The sequence below is a fragment of the Aethalodelphis obliquidens genome, unplaced genomic scaffold (assembly GCF_003676395.1).
Source record: "Aethalodelphis obliquidens isolate GAN/ISIS:26980383/991018 unplaced genomic scaffold, ASM367639v1 scaffold65, whole genome shotgun sequence".
NCBI lineage: Eukaryota > Metazoa > Chordata > Mammalia > Artiodactyla > Delphinidae > Aethalodelphis > Aethalodelphis obliquidens.
In genome coordinates, this window is record NW_020838009.1 from 8,757,004 (window position 1) to 8,776,151 (window position 19,148).

General features: G+C 47.8%; 1 protein-coding gene across 1 annotated transcript in view; it reads right to left on the reverse strand.

Moving 5' to 3' along the window:
- Positions 1–19,148, reverse strand: part of PDE8A (phosphodiesterase 8A) — a 95,703-nt gene that overhangs the window by 16,138 nt on the left and 60,417 nt on the right. The window contains exons 12-19 of the mRNA XM_027089414.1: positions 14,586–14,663; positions 9,504–9,574; positions 9,064–9,228; positions 7,599–7,647; positions 7,218–7,353; positions 5,427–5,625; positions 2,004–2,221; positions 373–505 (exon numbers count right to left, since the gene is read on the reverse strand). Of these exons, the coding sequence (XP_026945215.1) occupies positions 373–505; positions 2,004–2,221; positions 5,427–5,625; positions 7,218–7,353; positions 7,599–7,647; positions 9,064–9,228; positions 9,504–9,574; positions 14,586–14,663 (1,049 nt within the window). The remainder of the gene's footprint in view (positions 1–372; positions 506–2,003; positions 2,222–5,426; positions 5,626–7,217; positions 7,354–7,598; positions 7,648–9,063; positions 9,229–9,503; positions 9,575–14,585; positions 14,664–19,148) is intronic.

The following is a 19,148-nucleotide window of genomic DNA, read 5'->3' on the forward strand; positions in this document are numbered from 1 at the left end:
TGCTGCTACCACAGAATATGCACGGCAGGGCGTGGCTGGTGAGAGACCTCATGGGCTCCAACGGACCCCAAAATGCGCAAGAAGAGGGGAAGGGGGCAACTGTTGAGAAAGGGCTCAGGAATGGCCCACCCAGCTAAAGGTAGTTTATCTAAAACCTGACCCTCCCTTCAGAGTTTTCATATCTATTTTTGTATATCCTATTTTTTTTTCCTTCCAAGTTTTTGTACTTTAACTTTTTAACCAATGGAAATTAAATTCAGTGAGCCCAGTGGGGGTAATGATAACACTCATGATATCCTAGGCCCATGCTTCCCCACAACACATAGGAAAAGGGCCCCAAACACAAGCTCCCTTTGCAACCAGCTCGCTTACCCCATCTTCCTCTAATGCTGCCAAGGGCTTGTTGATGCTGTTGACAAATTTGTTGACGTGCTCAAAGTGCTTTGTCATTTCTGTGGCTAAGACCATGTCGATAATACTCTGGCGCAGCATCCGGTAGTCATTCCTGTTTCAGACAACAAACGAGAGAGGCTGCTGCCGGTTACTGATCCAGACCAGACAGATGTTCCTGAAAATAAGCTATTATCTAGGACACATGTCCACTGTGGCTAAAATTCTAATGCACTGGAAGTCAGTGGCAGGGCATACTTTAAAAGAATGTGGAAGTTAAAGGTTTTACTGCCTAGATTGCTGTTAGCAAGGGGAACCTGAACAGAAGTTAAAATCAGAAGCTTATGGGTAAGACTATAGACACAATGTTCACGGTGTTGTCGTTCTGAAGTAAAAAGCACATAGTTCTTAAGATAAAAAAAGATGGAATGCAGCAGGGGTGACCAAAGCCAGCTCTCTGAATGAAGACGGAGGTCTGGGTTATGAAGAGTGTACTCTACACAGAGGAACCTTGAGACCCAATAATTTTAGTGCCCAGAAACGTAGAGGGCAGACCTTCTGAAAGCTGAGAGAATCACAGGGCATACTTGATTACCTCTTCCTCCAGCCCTTGTTTTTATTTAATTACTTTAAAGTTTTTATTTTTTGAGGATGGAAATGATATAATTAAAAATTCAAAAGGTACATAAACTGCCATCTCCATTCAGCCCCAGCTGCCCTGCTCTCTTCCCTGGAGACAACCAAAGTTATCAGGGTCTTGTGACTTTTTCCAGAGGTAACTGATATATATACAGGCAACTATGAATAAGACCAACTTTAAGTCCACGTATGAAATTCTAAAACATGGCAAAAGGGAGTTATTTTTTAAATCCCTTAAAAGTTTAAAAGCCTTCCTTGAAAATCCAAATTGGTAAGTGTTCCTGACAGATCACTTCTTCCACCTAACAGTTATCAGGCCCCATACTAGACACTGAGGGCACAGTGAGGAAGAGAAGACATATGACACTGTGATCTTACAGCACTTAACAGTCAAACCAGAATCAGGCAAACGAAGGAACCTGGGACTGAACAATTAATGTGAGGGGTCAGGGAAGGCTTCCGCAAAGAAGTGACGTGTGAACAGAGACAACGACGAGACGTATGCTGGGCAGAGTGGAGTCTTCCAGGCAGAGATGTAAGGTGACAGCTTCTCTGGGTCTCTCGAGGTGTCTGCCTTATACTTTGTCGTCTTGGAATGTCAAGACACAAAGGAACTGAACCTTGAAAACATCGTGCTAAGTGAAAGAAGCCAGACACAAAAGACACATATTGGGGATGCTTCCATTTATGTGAAATGTGCAGAACTGGCAAATCTATGGAGAGGGAAAGTAGACCTAGAGCTGTGGGAGTTGAGGGGGGAATGGGGAGAGACTGCCAGTGAGCTCGAGGTTCTTTTGCGGGGTGATGGAAATGTTCTAAATTTCGACTGTAGTGATGGTCACACAACTCTGAATAGAAGAAAAACCACTGTACACTTTAAACGGGTGAACTGTAGAGTACGTGAATTATATCTTAATAAAATTGTTTTTAAAAAAAAGAGAGAGGAAACATACTTTCCAACTCGTTGTTCTTACCTCTCCATGTTTTTAAAGATGTTGCATTTATCATCACCAGTGGTCAGCTGGAAGGCCAAGGCCGCGTGGTGTCTCTCGAGCACAGCAGTGTCGTTATACAGAATGGCCAGCTCACTCCCAGCATTGCACAGGAAGGAGTTTGTTCTCCCGGGGTGGTCCAGGTCATGGACAGTGGCTGCAATGAGGGCAGTGACCTCATCAAGTGGATCTAAAGTTTGCTGAAAACAAGAGATCATTTAAGAATTGGGGCAAGGCATTGAAAGCAAGGTAGCCTTCTGGGTAGTAGTTTTCTTTCTGCCCTATTACTTTAAGGTAAGGATATTTCGGATTTCTGAGAAAAGCATAATGTTGAGCAAACTCAGTTTTCCCATCTCCACTCAGACACAGTTTCATCTTTGCATGTTTATTAGGAAACATTATCTGATTCTCAGTCTCACAAGTTAAGGACTTACCAAGACACAGGTGTCCTCAACAGACAGGAGTCACCTCCTCAGAAAGTCTGTCTCTAGACCCATCACAAAAAAAGGCCTTTAGTCTGAGATATTGACTTAGACCAACATAAACTAGTATTACTGAATAAAAGAGAGAAATAATTTTTTAAGTTATGCATCTCTTACATTAACTGGGGATTGGTCTATAGTTTTCTCCCCCCTTCTGCTGCTACCTTTGTCAGGTTGATTTCAGGGTTTTGTGACTCTGTAAAATGATCTGGACGTTTTCCATCTTTTTCAAGACTTTGAAACGGTTTATGTAACATGGAAAAATTCCTTAGAGGGCTAAAGAACTCACCTGTCCATCTGGGTCAGGAGCCAGGTTTTGAAGAAATTAGTTGATAGTTTAAAAACAACTCCCATGGTACTGACCTCTCTCTTGGTTTTCTACTTCCAGCATTAATTTGATTTAAAACTCTAAGTACAGAAGTGTATGGTACTTTCTTCTATTAATCTCCATTTCAAATGCGTGTATTTCTGTGTTTACTGTGTTTCTGATTAGTTTGGCTAGAACTTAATTCTCTTGGTGTTTCAAAGAATCATTCTGGATTATCACTTTGCTCTTCCCATTTTACAGGTTTTGATACATAGGCTTCTCATTTTGTTGTTTTCTAAACTGTTATTTTTGGCTTTATTTCCTTGCTTATCCCTAAATTGTTTGAAATATTTTCTCATTTGTAGTGACTAACATTTTTTATTTAACTTTTAGTTATTAAATTCTAGTTTTTGTTGTGGTTAGAAAATATAGTCTATGAAATTTTGAAGTTTATCAAGACAGTAATTGTGTCCTAGTATAAGATCATTTTTGGAAATATTCTACAAACACTTGAAAACAAGGTGTATATCTAATAAATCAGTCTTGTAAAATTTATTTAAATTGAAATTCAACAGTTTTATCTTTAAATGGGTGAATTTTATGATGTGAATTATATCAATGCTATTAAAAATTAATAAGTTAGCTTTCTGAATATATATTTGTATGTTATCTATAGAGGAGTTCAAAATCAATAAATTACAGCAAAAGTTAGGTTGTCTTTATATGCTGAACCATATTGACACAGACATCTCTCCTCTGCCATTTGTCTTCATGCTTTATAAAAACAGCCCTCTCTCTGGACTCTTATTATGCCTACAGTCTGTTGTTATTAAAACAACAACAACAACAACAACAAAACCCGAAAAACCAAACTAGAGGGAAAGAGAAAGCGCAAATGGGAGACCCAGCTCTGAGAAGATAGGATTTCAGGGTGGGGAGTGACTCAACATGACCACGTGCTGGAATCATCCCCGCACGCTGCTCTCCTCCCTACAACTAACTAGTCGCAGGTACAGATGAGGTAGTGGGACCGGGATGCACTGGCCCTCACTCTGCTGACTGCCAGGGCTGGTCCTGGCCACCATGTGGCCTTCCTCAGATGCCAGGACATCAGGCAGTGATGCCTCGCTGTCTCATTCCTCACGAGGCCCTGTTTCCTTAGGTACAAAACCAACAGTTTGATTCAACTGCTCTCAAGTATACAATACTTCTGAAAGTGAAATGGCCACACACTAGAGCTCCCTGGACCCTCTGTACCATTTTATGATGGATGCTGAAGGAAATAACACAAATACTTTGGCAAATCAGTGAAGGTCTAGTTGCTGCTTCGAAAATTTCCCCAATGAAATAATTGACAACGTGAAAAGGCTTTCTAAGGAAGCTTGGTTTGGGAGTGGGCAGTAACATTCCCTGAATGGAACCTTTCTCCCGTGACGCCCTCCTTACTGGGACCTACTCCCATCCCCCTATGGCCTCAAAGCTGGAGCTAAAGCTGCTACATGGCCCCCAGGCAGATCCTGGGCCAGTTGTGAACGGCCACCAGTAGGTGCCAGTGGCCACTGCACCTGATGCTAGGAGCCTCGCCCTTCCTCCCCTGCGCCGACGAGATGGAGCAGGACAGGCACTGGGCTACGAAAGGAGCCTGCCGTCCAAATGAAGTGGACGGTACAATCAGGAGGTACCCAGGAGGGTGTGGGGACACGGAGGAGGGTGCCCCAGGGAGGGCTTCCTAGAGGAATGAAGGCTGGTGTTGATTCCTGAAGGGCAGGGGGAGATGTGAGGGAAGCCGGCACCAGCAAAGGGAACGGCATGTCAAGGGCAGGAGCGTTAGAAACTAAAGTGGCTCAGCACAGCCCAAACATGGCCTGTGTGTTGCGAGTGGTGCACACCACCTGTGGGGTTTGAAGCTTAAATCCTGTGGGAGATGGGAGGCTGCTCCTGGGACCCATATGGTCAGAGTGAGTTCCCTAGGAGGCCGGGCAGCCAGGAGTTCTTGTTTGGCACCATCTAGACGACAAATGACGGGGCCCTGACTGGGACGGCGGCAGGGGCATTGCGAGGAGAAGACGATTCTGAGAACACTTAGGGGTTGTAGTCAGCAAGGTCAGATGACCTACCAGGTGCTGGGGGCTGGAGGAGAGGAGAGAACTGAAGATGACCCCAGGCTTCTGACGTGGGTATCTGCTTGGATGATGGATGGGACTCTGGGCCAGGCAGGTGACCCTGGGTGGGAGCAGTGCTGGGCAAAGATGATGAACTTGGTCTCAAACACCGCTGACTCTGAGGGATGCGGGGGGCCCTAAAGGGGCCATATCCAACCTTGCCTGCAGGGTCAGAGTAAGACCCCTCAGAAAAACAGCCTTCTCCTGTTCCTGCTGGCCTCCTCCCCGGAGAACAAACCCTGCTCCTTATTCTTCCAGGAATGGCTGGAGTCATGTCATGAATTCATTATCAACTCCCCAGAGCCACAGCGTGGCCTCCTGCCTGACTTCTCCTGTGGCCGCCCCTTTCCTGGGCCAGGCTGCACCCGTGCCGGGCCCTCCTGAGCAGTGACACTGCACAGCAGCCCTCCCCACTGCTCCTGCCTGTTAAGCGTGGAGCACAAACCCAGCTCACCTTTATCCTCTCCTTGCAGAGAAAATAGGCAGTGGCGTGAAGCACGTCGGCAGAATGTGTAGAATTGTGGTAGGGGTTAGAAGCATGATAATTGGCTTCGATAATTTGCAGCCAGGATCTCAGCGTTGTCTCAGAGCATCTTAAGACTTCACAGACTCCAAAGCGAGCAAATATTTTGAGACCAAGATAAATCAAAGGCCTACAGAGAAAAACATCCACAGTGTTAAAACAAAGCAAAGAAACAGGCAAAGTGTTGGATCTACTCAGATCCAACAAGCAAACCCGAGCCAGGCTTCAGAGGGTGCGCAGGGCAGCAGAGTGGAGCCTGTGCAGGTGGCACGTGGGTGGCACGCGGGTGGCGCTCTGTTGCCCTCTCTCCTGGTAGCCAATGCCAACCTCTGGGTGGAGCCCAGCTCCAATTCTGGGAGCATTCATTCACCTGGTGCGCCCCACTGGCTGGGGCAAGGTTTGTTCACCCTGCCCTTCCTGATGCAGACTCCTACTGACACTAGTAGAGTCTTCAAATCAACATGCTGCCAGGCTAAACCTGCTCCAGCTTAAACCCTATCCTCTCCTTTGGACCTGCTGGACCTATGTCATTGGCCAAATGTCCTGTGTGGGAGAAAACAACAGTTCCTGATGATAGCCTATGAGCCAGAGGCTGTCACATGTCATGTGACGGTCTCGACAATCTGGAAGTGGGTGTTACAGTATGAGGAGGTTTCCCCAGAGAAGCTGACGAACTGGCCAGCAAATCAGGCCCTTCCTTGAGAAGTCACCTTCATCCAGCACCTGGCCTTTGCTTGGAAGATCAAGAAGCTTGGCTCTGCTGAGGCAGTATCCAGAGGTGGTCGGGCTCACAGGACTTGAACAGACCTGCCTTGTCCCAGGTTCACACGAATACAACGTACCAGTATGTAAACCAGGTACCCAAAGCTCTGTTTGCCACGGGCATATTCTTTTCTACAGTCCTTGGCTGTGTGGGGTACCTGGACACAGAATGTTTTAGAGGGTCGACTCACTGTGAGCATATGAGCCAAGGGTAGGGGCTGGCTTGGGGACCGTCACCCAGACTGGGATGAGACCCGATGAGTTATCCCACGGCCAGCAGAGCACCCCTCTCCTGCAGTGGCCTTCTGTCTGCCAGGGTCCGGACCTCACCCTCCTGAAGGTTAACGCTGGCTGGCAGCAGGCCGGGACACCCTTTCCTGTGTGCCAAGCCAACCACACGCCTTTGCTTGACCGTTCTTCTCCAGCAAGGCACAAAACTGAAGGTAAAATCCCAATCCCACCCTACTCTCGGTGACCACGTTCAGATCAGGATGGCTGGAGTTTGGGGTGTCCCCATGCCTGTCACCAACACAGCAACCAAGATCTGGGGACAGCTCTTAACAACGTGTATGTCTGTGTATTTCTAATTTTTAGTTCTAGGCTCTGAGTGGGGCTCTTTGCTGCTATCTCAACATATCACTACCTACAGGAGAAATTAATAACCCTATTTTACAGAAAAAGAAACCTCTGCTATTTGGAGAGGTTAAATCACTTGCTCAATCTCACGCTTGCTGTCTCTGCGGAAGTCACCGCCAGGCAGACTCCCCTTGGCTTCTCACTGATCCCCTCGTTGAGGCCTAGGCCTGGTGACTCAGGGCACCTGCTGCCCTGCTGTGCTTTCCTGAGCCTCCTCCCTGACCAGGGACTGGCTCTGTGCAGAAACCATACTCCTTGGGTGGCTTTCTCCACACCGGCCCTTGGAATCAAGCTCTCTGTCTGCCGAGCTCCATGTGGACTCACCTTTTATGAGTGGCAGCCTCCAGTTCAAAAATATCAAAGTCCCAGGATTCCTCATTTTCCATGGCCTGAGTTATCTGTGATGGGATGTCGTGAAGGGAGGTGGGGGTGATCACACTGCTGGAAGCCTGCTGAAGGTCTGCAAAGTGATGTGATTCGGAGAACAAAATTAAGAGGCTTTACAGCATTAACTGTTCCTTAGGGAGAACAGTTCTGCTTCAGGGGGTGGTTGCTTTGTTTCTCATTTTTGATGATACACCAAAAAACTTCTTACTGATAAAAAAAAAATTATCTTAAAACTTTTACCTGAAAAAATTATTTTCATCACTTAAGCATGGCTATAATAGTAATAGTGGTCCAAAAAACTAAAAAGGAGAAACTTACTTTTTGTTGAAAGAACATACTCATTCCTGGATGGTCTTCGAAAAACGTCCTGATAAAAATCAAGGAAAGAAGAGAAAGGGAAGTCACAGTTATTCTGTACTCCCTGAAAACCCCAGGACAGCGGGCCCCGGAGGACGCTGCGGGCAGCCCTCCCCATCAGTGCGTGCCGAGGCTTCCCTGTGCTCACCTCTGCGGCCAACCCCGAGCTCAGTCACTCACCCAGGAGCACATAGCCTGACGCTGCACGGACCTGCTCAACTCGGGGGTAGGGGCATCGCCAGGACGGCGAGCTCGGGAGACTCCCCAGAGCCCAGCGTCCTGCTGGCACTCGGGACCGGATGACGCCCCTCTGCCCTCAACCCTTTCCCCCCCGTTTCCTGCCACCCTCCTCAACGCTCGTGGACACCAGCCTTCCTCAGGAAAACTAGATTCTTCCCTGCTCTCTAAGCACCCTTGCTCTACCCCCAAGCCCCGGAGCGGCCCCTCTCCTCAGCCCTGCGGTGCTTTCTCCCCATGCTGCCTCTCTTCACCCCTCACTCCCGGGCACTATCGCACCCTGCCCCTCATCCTTTCTCCCCACCCCCTCACCTACAGGCTGGAGGAGCCTCTGTCTCAAACAGACAAGACCACAACTAGACATCATCATCGCTGGGAACCCTCTACCCAACTGATTTTTGCTTAAAACCTTATTTTTATGAAATCAAGTGACTTTAGAAAGCAGGAATTAGGAGGGGGGATGAATTTTTACTTCTGAATTTTGTCACCAAGACAAAAAAGGTGACAGATGGCAATGGAATGATCTGTTTTCCACAAGTTGTTCTTCCCCTGTAAGGCCTCTGTACTAGATGGGGTGGAGGAGGCATCTAGACCCCTCAAGAGCCCATGGTATAAAGCCTCCTTCTAATGAAATGGTTCCAAGGCCTTCCTTCCCATGAAGTCACCAAATCTGTATAGGATGCTCTAGAGGGAAACCACGCCCCATTCACTGGTGCCTCTTTTTTTTGGGGCGGGGGTTGGGGGGTGGCGCCACGCTGTGCGGCTTGTGGGAATCTTAGTTCCTGGACCAGGGATCGAACCCATGCCCTCTGCAACGGAAGCACGGAGTGCTAACCACTGGACCACCAGGGAAGTCCCCCTGGTGCCTCTTTAGACATAGACAGTCATTCTGTTTTGTACTATGGTATGAAATATTTCATAAATTTTTCTTTTCTGCCCATCTTCAAAATCTTAAAACTAGCTAGCTGTCTAGAATGTGCTCCTCCCTTCTCTGCTTCAAGCTGCGGTCCCCCTGGGCGGCAGGCAGCAGGTGGGTGATGGCTCAGCCAGAGGGCAGCAATGGAGGGTTTAGGCCTTGACTGAGCCCCACACAAAGAGCGCTGTGTAGGCCAGCACGTAAACAAATAACCTCTGAGAAAACAAATGAGAACAGCAGGATCTAGCCAGCAGCCTGGTCAACTATACTTACAGACATTAAGCCCCCAACAAGGTCGATGGCATGAGGATCATCGTCCTTAGCATCGAATTGTGGTGAATATAATTCAGTGGTTCTTAGAATTTCCAGCACACGATCTAAGGCTTCTGTCACAGGCATGGGACTGCTTTCCTGGGCAGCACTGATGATATTGATTGCCTATAATATGGAAAGAAAACGACCTGAGTTTCATAATCTTAAAGACGATGGGAAAGCAATCCAGAGAGTCAGGCTGGCAGTAGGGCTCAACGCTAACTTAAGGCTGGTTAAAGTGCTCATGTCCCGCATCCTCTCTCTTCAGACGAGGCAGCTCCATACAACTAGGAGCATCGTTATTGTTGTGGGTCCCTTGGTGGTTCTTCTTGCTGAAAACAATCAACCAGGAGAACAAGGGACTCCCATGTTCAATGGAGACGGACCACAAACTGTTTCACCTTGGTGATGGGCGCCTCGATCTTCATGGAATGTATCCGGGCCGTGGAGGAGCGTCGTCTCTGGCTGGAAACTGTGGAGAGATCACGTGATACAGAAATCAGGGTGTTCACAGCCTTGGGTATCTGTCTCCCTTCCCGCCCCAGGCCCCACCCAGCGTGCTCAGCTGCACAATGAAGGGGTAGGACCAGAACTACCTGGTCGCTGAGCTTCCTTCCCATCCTAACAAGCCTGGGATTCTGGCATCACCAACTCTGCTTCCTTCAGCTCTAGGCACTAGGTTGCACGTGCACCCACAGACTGAAGTTCTGAGGTCACAGGCCAGAGAGAAAACAGAGGAAACAATCTAGCAAGTCAGGGCCAAACAGTGAGCCTCTTTTTGTGTTTCTAACGATAAGGCTTTATAATTATTCCGCTTGCTGCTCTCCAGGAGTGAAAATGTTCTGAAAGACAATGCCACAGAGGCTCCTTGTTTCATATATGGCGGGAGCAATAAATACAACTCAATTAACTGAAATACATGAATTTCTGGTTCAATTTTTCAAGGCATCCTTTGGTGCTTTCCACTGTTCTGCTCAATCTAGACGGGTTAGGTAAATATCTTAAGTGAGGCAGGCAGCAAATCTTAGACTCTAAAGTTTGTTAATTTTTTTGTTGCTCCTGTCAAGATCCAGTTCCTTTGGGGTGGGGAGAAGCCTGGGCAGTGAACTGGCAGGAAAACATATTCACATAGTGTTCTGTGTCTCTCCCTGAAAGCCCCACTGTCAGGCCAAATGCTGTTTACCAAAGGTCTTAAAGGACCACAGACTGTTCCACAGCCTGATGCGTCAGCCTTATTTTACCAAACTGGGGCCCAAGGAGAAACAACCAAGATTAACCAACTCAGGGGCTCTCAAATGCTCTAAATTTCAGAGACCAACAAAACTCCTTAAATCTAATTTTGGTGATCAGCACATGGTTGCCATCTTTCCATTTTACCCAACAAGGTCATTAAGCCAAAAATAAAAACCACTCTTCTATCACTATGTCATAAAAAGACTTGTTCTCATTTAAAAATATAATGGAAGTGACATATACTTATAAAGACCAAACAATAGTGTGAATCCAATAAAGTAAGAAAAAGAAATAAAAGGTATAAAGATTGTCATGACTGTGTATGCAGAAAGTGAAAGAATCTACAAACGCTACTCTTATAATCAATAAGCTAGTTTATCAAGGTTACTGGGTACGAGGTCAATACATAAAAATTCAATTATATTTCTATATACTAGCAACAAACAATTGGAAACTGAAATAAATAAACACCATTATGACAGCATCATAAAAATCAATATTTAGGAATAGGGCTTCCCTGGTGGCACAGTGGTTGAGAGTCTGCCTGCCAATGCAGGGGACACGGGTTCGAGCCCTGGCCCGGGAGGATCCCACATGCCACGGAGCAGCTAAGCCCGTGTACCACGGCTACTGAGCCTGAGCTCTAGAGCCCGCAAGCCACAACTACTGAGCCCATGTGCCACAACTGCTGGGGCCTGCGCGCCTGGAGCCCGTGCTTCGCAAGGAGAGAGGCCACAGCAATGGGAAGCCCGCACACCGCGACGAGGAGTGGCCCCTGCTCGCCGCAACTAGAGAAAGCCTGCTCACAGCAACGAAGACCCAACACAGCCAAAAATAAAGAAATAAATAAATTTATAAAAAAAAAAAAAATATTTAGGAATAAATCTAATGGAAAGATATGTAAGATTTATACACTGAAAATGCAAAACATTGCTGAGAAAAAATAAAAGGCAACCTAAATAAAGACAAAGAGCATGTTTACGTTTTGGAAGACTCAGTGTTACCGAGATTTCAATTTTCCCCAAATTGTTCTATAGATTTAAGACACTCCCAAATAAACTCCCAAGAAGCTGTGTGTGTGTAAACTAACAAGCTGATTCTAAATGTTATATGGAAATGCAAAGGACCTAGAATAGCCAAGATAATCTTGAAGAACTTTATACTACCAGATATCAATACTTACCATATGACTGTAGTAATCGATCGTGGTATCAGTGTAAGCAAGGACTAACAGAACAATGAAATAGAGTCCAGAAACAGGCCATATATTTATAGTCAACTGGTTTACAATAATGATACTACTGCAAAAGATGGTTTTTCAACATGGTGATGGGCCAGCTGGGTTTCCCAGTGGGGGGGGGGATATTAATCTTTGATCTCTACCTTCACTAGATGTAAAAATTAATTTGAAATGGATCACAGACCCCAAGTGAAAGATAAAACAATAAAGCTTCTAGAAGAAAACATGGGGGAATATTCTTCATAACCTTGGGATAGAGAAAGATTTCTTGAACAGGACACAAAAAAAGCACTAGCTATAACAGAAAACACTGATAAAATGAACTTTAAGATTCATTAAGAACCTCTGTTCATTAAAAGACCATTAAGAGAGTGAAAAAGCAATCCACAGACTAAGAACAGTATATTTGGAATACTTATATCTATATCTAGAATATAAAAAGAATTCCTACAAACCAACAAGAAAAAGATAAACAACCCAGTGATAAAAATGGGCAAAAGGGGCTTCCCTGGTGGCGCAGTGGTTGAGAGTCCGCCTGCTGATGCAGGGGACACGGGTTCGTGCCCCGGTCCGGGAAGATGATCCCACATGCTGCGGAGCGGCTGGGCCCATGAGCCACGGCCACTGAGCCTGCACGTCCGGAGGCTGTGCTCCGCAACGGGAGAGGCCGCAACAGTGAGAGGCCCACGTACCACAAAAAAAAAAAAAGGGCAAAATATTTGAACATTCACGTCACAAAAGAGGATATCCAATGGCCAGTAAGCATATGAAAGGGGTGCTCAACCTCATTAGTCATCAGGAAAATTAAAGTTAAAACCACATCCAGTAGAATAGCTAGAGTTTAGAACCCTGGTATAACCAAGTGTGGGAGGATGCAGAGCAACTGGAACTCTCATAGGTTAGTGATGGTACATGGTACCACCCACACTGGAGAATTGTTTGCAGCTGCACAAAGGCCCAGCTATTCCACTCCCAGGTAGGAGATGAACACACATGTCCACACACACACAAAATACTTGCATAAACATATTCACAGCAGCCTTACTCTGAACAGCCCCAAAGTGAAAAGGTGAACACAAAGGGCCATTAATAACAGAATGGATAAGCAAATTGTGGCACAGTCATACAGTGGAGTACTACCAAGCTATAAAGACGAACGGTAGCACCTAGCAACAAGGATGAATCTCAAGAACACTAAAATGAGTGAAAGATGCCAGACACACAGACAGTGCATACTATACGACTCCATTTCTATGAAGCGCAAGAAGAGGCCAAATTAGCTTATGGTGCAAGAAATCAGTGGATGCCTCTGTGTGGTGAAATATGTGCGCAAGTGCAGGCCTGCACGTGTGTATTTTCTGTATCTATTTTGGGCTGGGTGGTTACAGTCTATACAGTTCAATGTACAGAACTGTCAAAACCCACTGAACTCAACACTTAATATGAATTGTATTATATGTAAATTATAAGTCAATTAAAAAGAACAGTGGTTAAAACCCACAAACATTAAAAGAAAAGTGTTTTAACTCTCAAAAATACAGAAATGGACAAAGTAATCCAAAGGATGAACAGAAGTCAGAGCGTGGCGGTAAAGACAGTTTGGGGCACGAGTGACCTCGCCTCTGCTCTGCTGTGCCCGAGGGCCGTGACCATGAGGGCCACAGTGAGGACGGTGACAGCTGCTGCCACGACCCTGGCCAGGCACCACGCTCACTCATTTCATCCTTACGTGGTCCTCTGTGGACAGCATAATGATCCCCATATGATGATGAGGAAATGGAAGCACAAAGGTCTACCCCCAAGGTTGCACAGAAAGTAGATGAAGCTGGGACCTGAATCAAAGCAATGCTGAGGCCGAAGTCCATACTCTTCCCTGTAACACCACTTTGCTCCCTGCCCTTGCAGCAGGGGTGGGATCCGTTTCGTCTTTTCAGTGCAAGGGACACACGGCATATTTTCCACTCCTCACGACCAACCCGTGAGAGAAGTGAGGCACTGGATCTCCACTGTAACATCTGCAAAGTTTTCGCTGTTTATCTAGTAACAATCAGCTCCCTATTGCTTCCCAATTCATCTCTGAGTCAAAGAAAGTACATAGCTAGCAGTAATATTTGCCTCCACACTATCTATAGATAATTTCCATTGCATTTTTAAAACTTCTAGATCATTCAGGCCACATATCTACATAACCGTTAAAAAATTATATTCCACTTAGAACTTAAATAATATTTGCTTATGAAAAGTCTTTCACATCCCCAAATGCAGCTCACTTACTTCCCCACCAAAAGGTAAGCTTCCATGGCAAACTGCAACCCACAATGGAATATATCGCTGAGAACTTCCAAATGCATTACTCATACAATTACAACAGATAAACTGACGTCTGCTGTTACAGTTTAGAAAATCAACTAGAGGACTTCCCTGGTGGTGCAGTGGTTAAGAATCTGCCTGCCAATGCAGGGGACATGGGTTCGATCCCTGGTCTGGGACGATCCCATATGCCGCAAAGCAACTAAGAAGCCCGTGCGCCACAACTACTGAGCCTGCGCTCTACAGTCCTCGCGCCACAACTACCGAAGGTCCGGTGTGCCTAGAGCCCGTGCTCCACAACAAGAGAAGCCACTGCAATGAGAAGCCCACAGACCGCAACGAAGAGTAGCCCCCACTCGCTGCAACCAGAGAAAAGCCCACGCAGAGCAGCGAAGACCCAACTCAGCCAAAAATAAATTAATTAATTAAAAAAAAAAATCAACTAGAGAACAGACGGTAAAATGTATCTTTTTCTTTTTCTTTATTCCCTGACTCCATCAAAAGGGTCAGAATGGAACCCACTGGCAAAGGAGTTGGGGGTGAGGGAGGAATGGACACAGACTGCTAGAGGGTCCCCTTCCCTCTCCTGAGCTGGAGGGGGGCAGTGACCCAGAGATCAGACTGGGGAGGGAGTGTCACACGTCTCCATGGGTTCAATACTCACAGGACCATGCTTTCTCCTCTTGTCTTTGTCACCTACCTTTGCTTGTTCGAGAGGCAGCAGTTCTGACATCTAGTGAGCTTTTCCTCCTGTCGTTATGTTTGCCTGACTGATGATCTGTGGAAACAATTAAATTATACATTACCTCTGCAAAGGGATTTTAACAACATATTAGGAAACTTACCAATATAAAGGTTTTAAAAAACAAAATTTAAGCATTAGAATACCATTTAGGAAGCCACAAAAATCAACGGAGTGCACAGAGATAAAGGCTGTGAACAATTACGTTTTAAGGGACGCTGACTTTCTCAAAATGTCCCACCTGGTACAGTCATAAAGTAGTGCTTTTCAGTTTCCAGATTATGTAATCACAGAGTCCCACGATGCAAAAACTAGCAGAAATGAACTCAAGAGAATTTCACCTATTATATTTCTATGTAATTGAATAAAGTGGTGGGAAAATTTTGATCTCCATCCACCCTTGCCCCAAAGGGAAAAAAAAAAACAAAAATCTTTTTTTGTATTTTTTTTCTACAATACAAGCTCTAAAATGTCCCTGGGAGGAATGTGCCTCTCTCTGGGAGGGTGGCACAGGAGCACTAGTCCGGGGCGCACTTCTCTGCCCCTCCTCCCGTGGATGGCACCACTGCATTTCGAGGCCCAAACAGGGCTTGTCTTTGACTCCTCTCTCCCTCACTCCACGCCAATCAATGACAAGGCAAAGCTGACCTTCCTTCTCGTGCCCTCCTCTGTGCACCTGCCACGTGTCACACGTGGTGGCAAGCCTCCCCAACCCGTCCCCATTTCACAGACGAGGAGACTGGGAGCCGCTGTGCGGACAAGTGAGCACACAGCCGGCGCTCGAGCTCAGCTCTCCGCACCTGCAGCTGCTTCTGTCTTCTCTGCCTTCTCCCGGCTTCCTCATCTGGATTCCTGCTCACAAACAGGATCCAAAGGCAGGCCCTTGGTACTTCTCCCCACCATCCGGAACCTTCTCCACTTGCTATCTGCTACCTTCTCTTCCATGTGGGCACTGGCAGTGACCTTGTCAAGGTCACTGATGACCTCCCTGTTGCTATATCTGAAGGACACCGTTCACTTCTTACCTGACTTGTGGTACTAGACACAACTGATCATGCTTCCTGGAGACTCCTGGTTTGCACAAGTCCAACGCTGGCTTTCCTTGCACCTCTTACTGTTCCTTCCTAGTTTCCATCACGATTCATTCTCTCTTCCTCAGCACCCCTGGTGTTCCCAAAGGTTCAGTCCTCTTAGCCCTCCCTCTCAGACAACGCAATCTCCTCAGGAGACCTCATCCTGTTCTACAGCTTTTCCCAATTCCTGTGTTGCTGTCTTAATGCCAGGCCTTTCTCCTGAGCTCCAGACTTACATCTTAACTGGCCACTCGTCACCTCCATCTGGACACCCTCGGGAATTTCACACGAGCTCACTACCCAGATGAACTCAGTATCTTCTCCTAAATCACTGCTTATCCCAGGCTGCTGAACGGCATCTACCTTTTTGCTTAAGTTGGAGACAAGTCATCCATGACTCCTCCTTGTTCCTTGCCCTCAAGTGGTCAGATAAATCTATGGATTCGACCTCCTAAACACCTCTTTAATCTACCCCTGTTCTGTCCCTGTCCTGGCTCAGACACCTGTCATCCACCTCTGGATTATAATGACAGCCTCCCCTCATTGGTCCTACCGACCCCAACTTTGCCCCCTTCAACCCATTCTCCATGGGCAGCCAAGTGATCCTTCTGAAACAAAAATCTGATCAGATCACTCTCCCAATTAAAACATTTTAATGGTTCATCACTGTTTTTAGGATCAGATTTAAACTCCCCAGTGTGGCACCCAGAGTCCTGTGGTATCTGGACCTCCTCTCTCCAGCCACCATGAACTATTCATGATGTGCTAGTTCACTCCCAAACCTCTGTGCCTCGGTGCAAACTGCTTACCCCCACCTAGGAAGGCACCCCTCCCTTGACGCCTCCTTCACCTGGTTAACTCTCGATCCTCTTTGAAGACGCAGGTAAGATGCGGCTCAGGTATCATCACCTCTGGGAAATCCTGCCCTAATGCCTCACCCCCAACATTGCTGGTAACCGCCTGCTTTACTGACTTGACTGACTTCCTCACTAGCTGTGAATGACACGAGGGCACTCAACAAACATTTACTGGGCACCTACCACGTGTCAGGCTCTAAGCCAGGCGCTAGGGGTGTGAGGATGAATATAGTAGGGTCCATGCCCTCAAAGGGGGTAGTCGGAGGGGAACAAACACGGGTGAACTAAGAGTGACAGTCGTGATGCTGGGGAGCAAAAGGAGCCCCAGGAGGAAGGGGCAGGTCTCCTCTGGGAGGGGGGCAGAGAGGAGATGAGGCATGTTTTGCAGCAGGAGGCCGGCAGAGGAGGAAGGCACTTCCTGTTGGAGGACGCTGCCTGCGCAGACGGGGCAGAGCTGGCTGGAGGGAAGCAAGGAGCAACGTGTCCCAAGGCCAGGGCTGTGGCAGGTGTGGAGGGAGGCGAAGCAGGCTTGAACTTCTACTCAGCGTTTAAGTGACTCCCCTAAGGCAAGACCAGACCTTCCTGTGACCGCCGTGTTCAGCCCGCTTCTCTTCCTCTGTCTGAGTCCCTGCAGAGCTCTGCAGCTGGTTCTTAAGGTACCTCCACCTGCTGGGCTGCTGCTCCTGCAGGGAGGGCCGAGGGGCTCGCAGCAGGGTGACCTTGACCTCTCAACCAGCCCACAGCCTGAACGAGCCCGCGCACAGGCCCTCCTGCCTCGAGAGGGCTCCACGCCCACGAATGACCCGAGACCTGAGGCAGCCGCGCGCCGCAGGAGCAGGAGGGAACGCTCAACAGGCCTTGGCCGCCGAGCCAGCTCAGGCTCAGCACCGCCCGCGACTTCACGTGTCTGCACTCAGCTTCCTGTTCCAGAAAATTGCGATCCTTCGCACTGCCCATCTTTTTAGGAGAGGAAGGTTAGCAGGGTTTCCTTGGCCTGCTGGGCAAATCCAGGAGACCCTGGAGAAGCCGTGAGGAGCAGGAACCATCCCGCAGCCCCGCGAACAGGCAGCCTCCATCCCAACACCAACACCGTGGTCCCCCGGGGGGAGGAAGCAGAGAACCAGGTTTCTTGCATGACTTGCCCCAAAGTCACTCTGCTGGGAACAGACTTTCAGAGAACTTTCTCAGACACTCTCAACCGTCCAAGCCTTTGAGGAGGGCCTGCCCTGCACCGGGACACCCCCTCCCCCCGCCTCGGGGTCTCACCGACCCCACACTGCCAAGCCTCCAGCCGCTGCCCAACCGCGGGTTCCCTGCGGCCTCGCACACGGGGAGCTCCCTCCTCCTGCGCCCGAGAAAGCTCACTTTCTCCAGATCCAGAGTAACACTCCTTTCAGGTCTGCCCAGCCCCCACCCTGGCAGCGCACGAGGACACCTGTAAAATACGCTGAAGCCCTGCTCCGCACCACCCGACCCGGAACCTGGCACGTTGCTGGCAAGGCCCTTCCGGACCCCCTCCTCCTCCCCTGTGCTACCCATCCCCCTGCTAAGAAGCACAGACAGCAGGCTTCGCCAAGCAGAGACAGTCACTTGGCCTGGCACGTGGTGCCCGTGCACTGTTTTGGATGAATTATGCCCTGGCCTGTTTTCTCTCCTCTACACGATGGCAATGCTGGTATTCTCGTCTCTGGTCCCTCCTTCCATGTAATCTGTTACATACAGGCTCTAAAAGCTTAGAGCTCAGGCGTCATTATACTATTCCCTTGCTCAAAAATCCTCAAACTCCCACTGTCTACCAATGAAAATCCTGATTTCCCACCTAGCATCTAAGGATCCTTCACGATCCCAACTCCCTTCCACACTGACCTTTTTTATACCAGTCAGAATTCTAACCCTGCTCTTGCTCTTTCTAGAACACACTCTGTACTTTCCCTGTTCAGTAACTGTATGTATTTCTGGAATGCTTTTCCTCTCACACCCATCTTCTTACTCAAATCCACCTCTCCCTGTCTGGAACGTCCCCCTCCCTCTTCCTCTGCCTTTCTCACCCACTAATGATCACTTCTTATCACTTGCTATGTGTCCCTTCGTGTCAGTATGTCTCTCCTCTTTTCCGATTCAAGCCTGATTACTCTTGGGGCGCCCACAAGAACTGTTCCAGCATGTGCTTCAGAGCTTCTGGAGTTGGCCATCTGGATTTGAGTGCCAACTCTCCCACTTCCTAGATGGATATCCCTGGGCAAATTAGGTAGCCTTTCAGTTTCCTTATCTGTAAAAAGGGAACTTCATCTATTAAGCGTCTATCCCTCTGGGTTATTGCAAGGCTTCAACTAAATACACCGTAAGTTAAGCACTCAGCACAGTGCCTTGTACACAACAAACACTCAGAAAAACTTGTGGGAAACATTCCTAGAATGAATGAGTGAACTGTGCCGGTACTGCTGAAAGCACACCATCAACAGCTGACGGTATGGAAGACAAAGTCTTCTCCTTGGAGGCTCTTACAGACCAGCTGGGCAACCAGAGCACTGCCTGGGCATGGCAGGGTGCTATAAAGCATCCACACAGGCTGGATGGAGAACCTCTGGCAT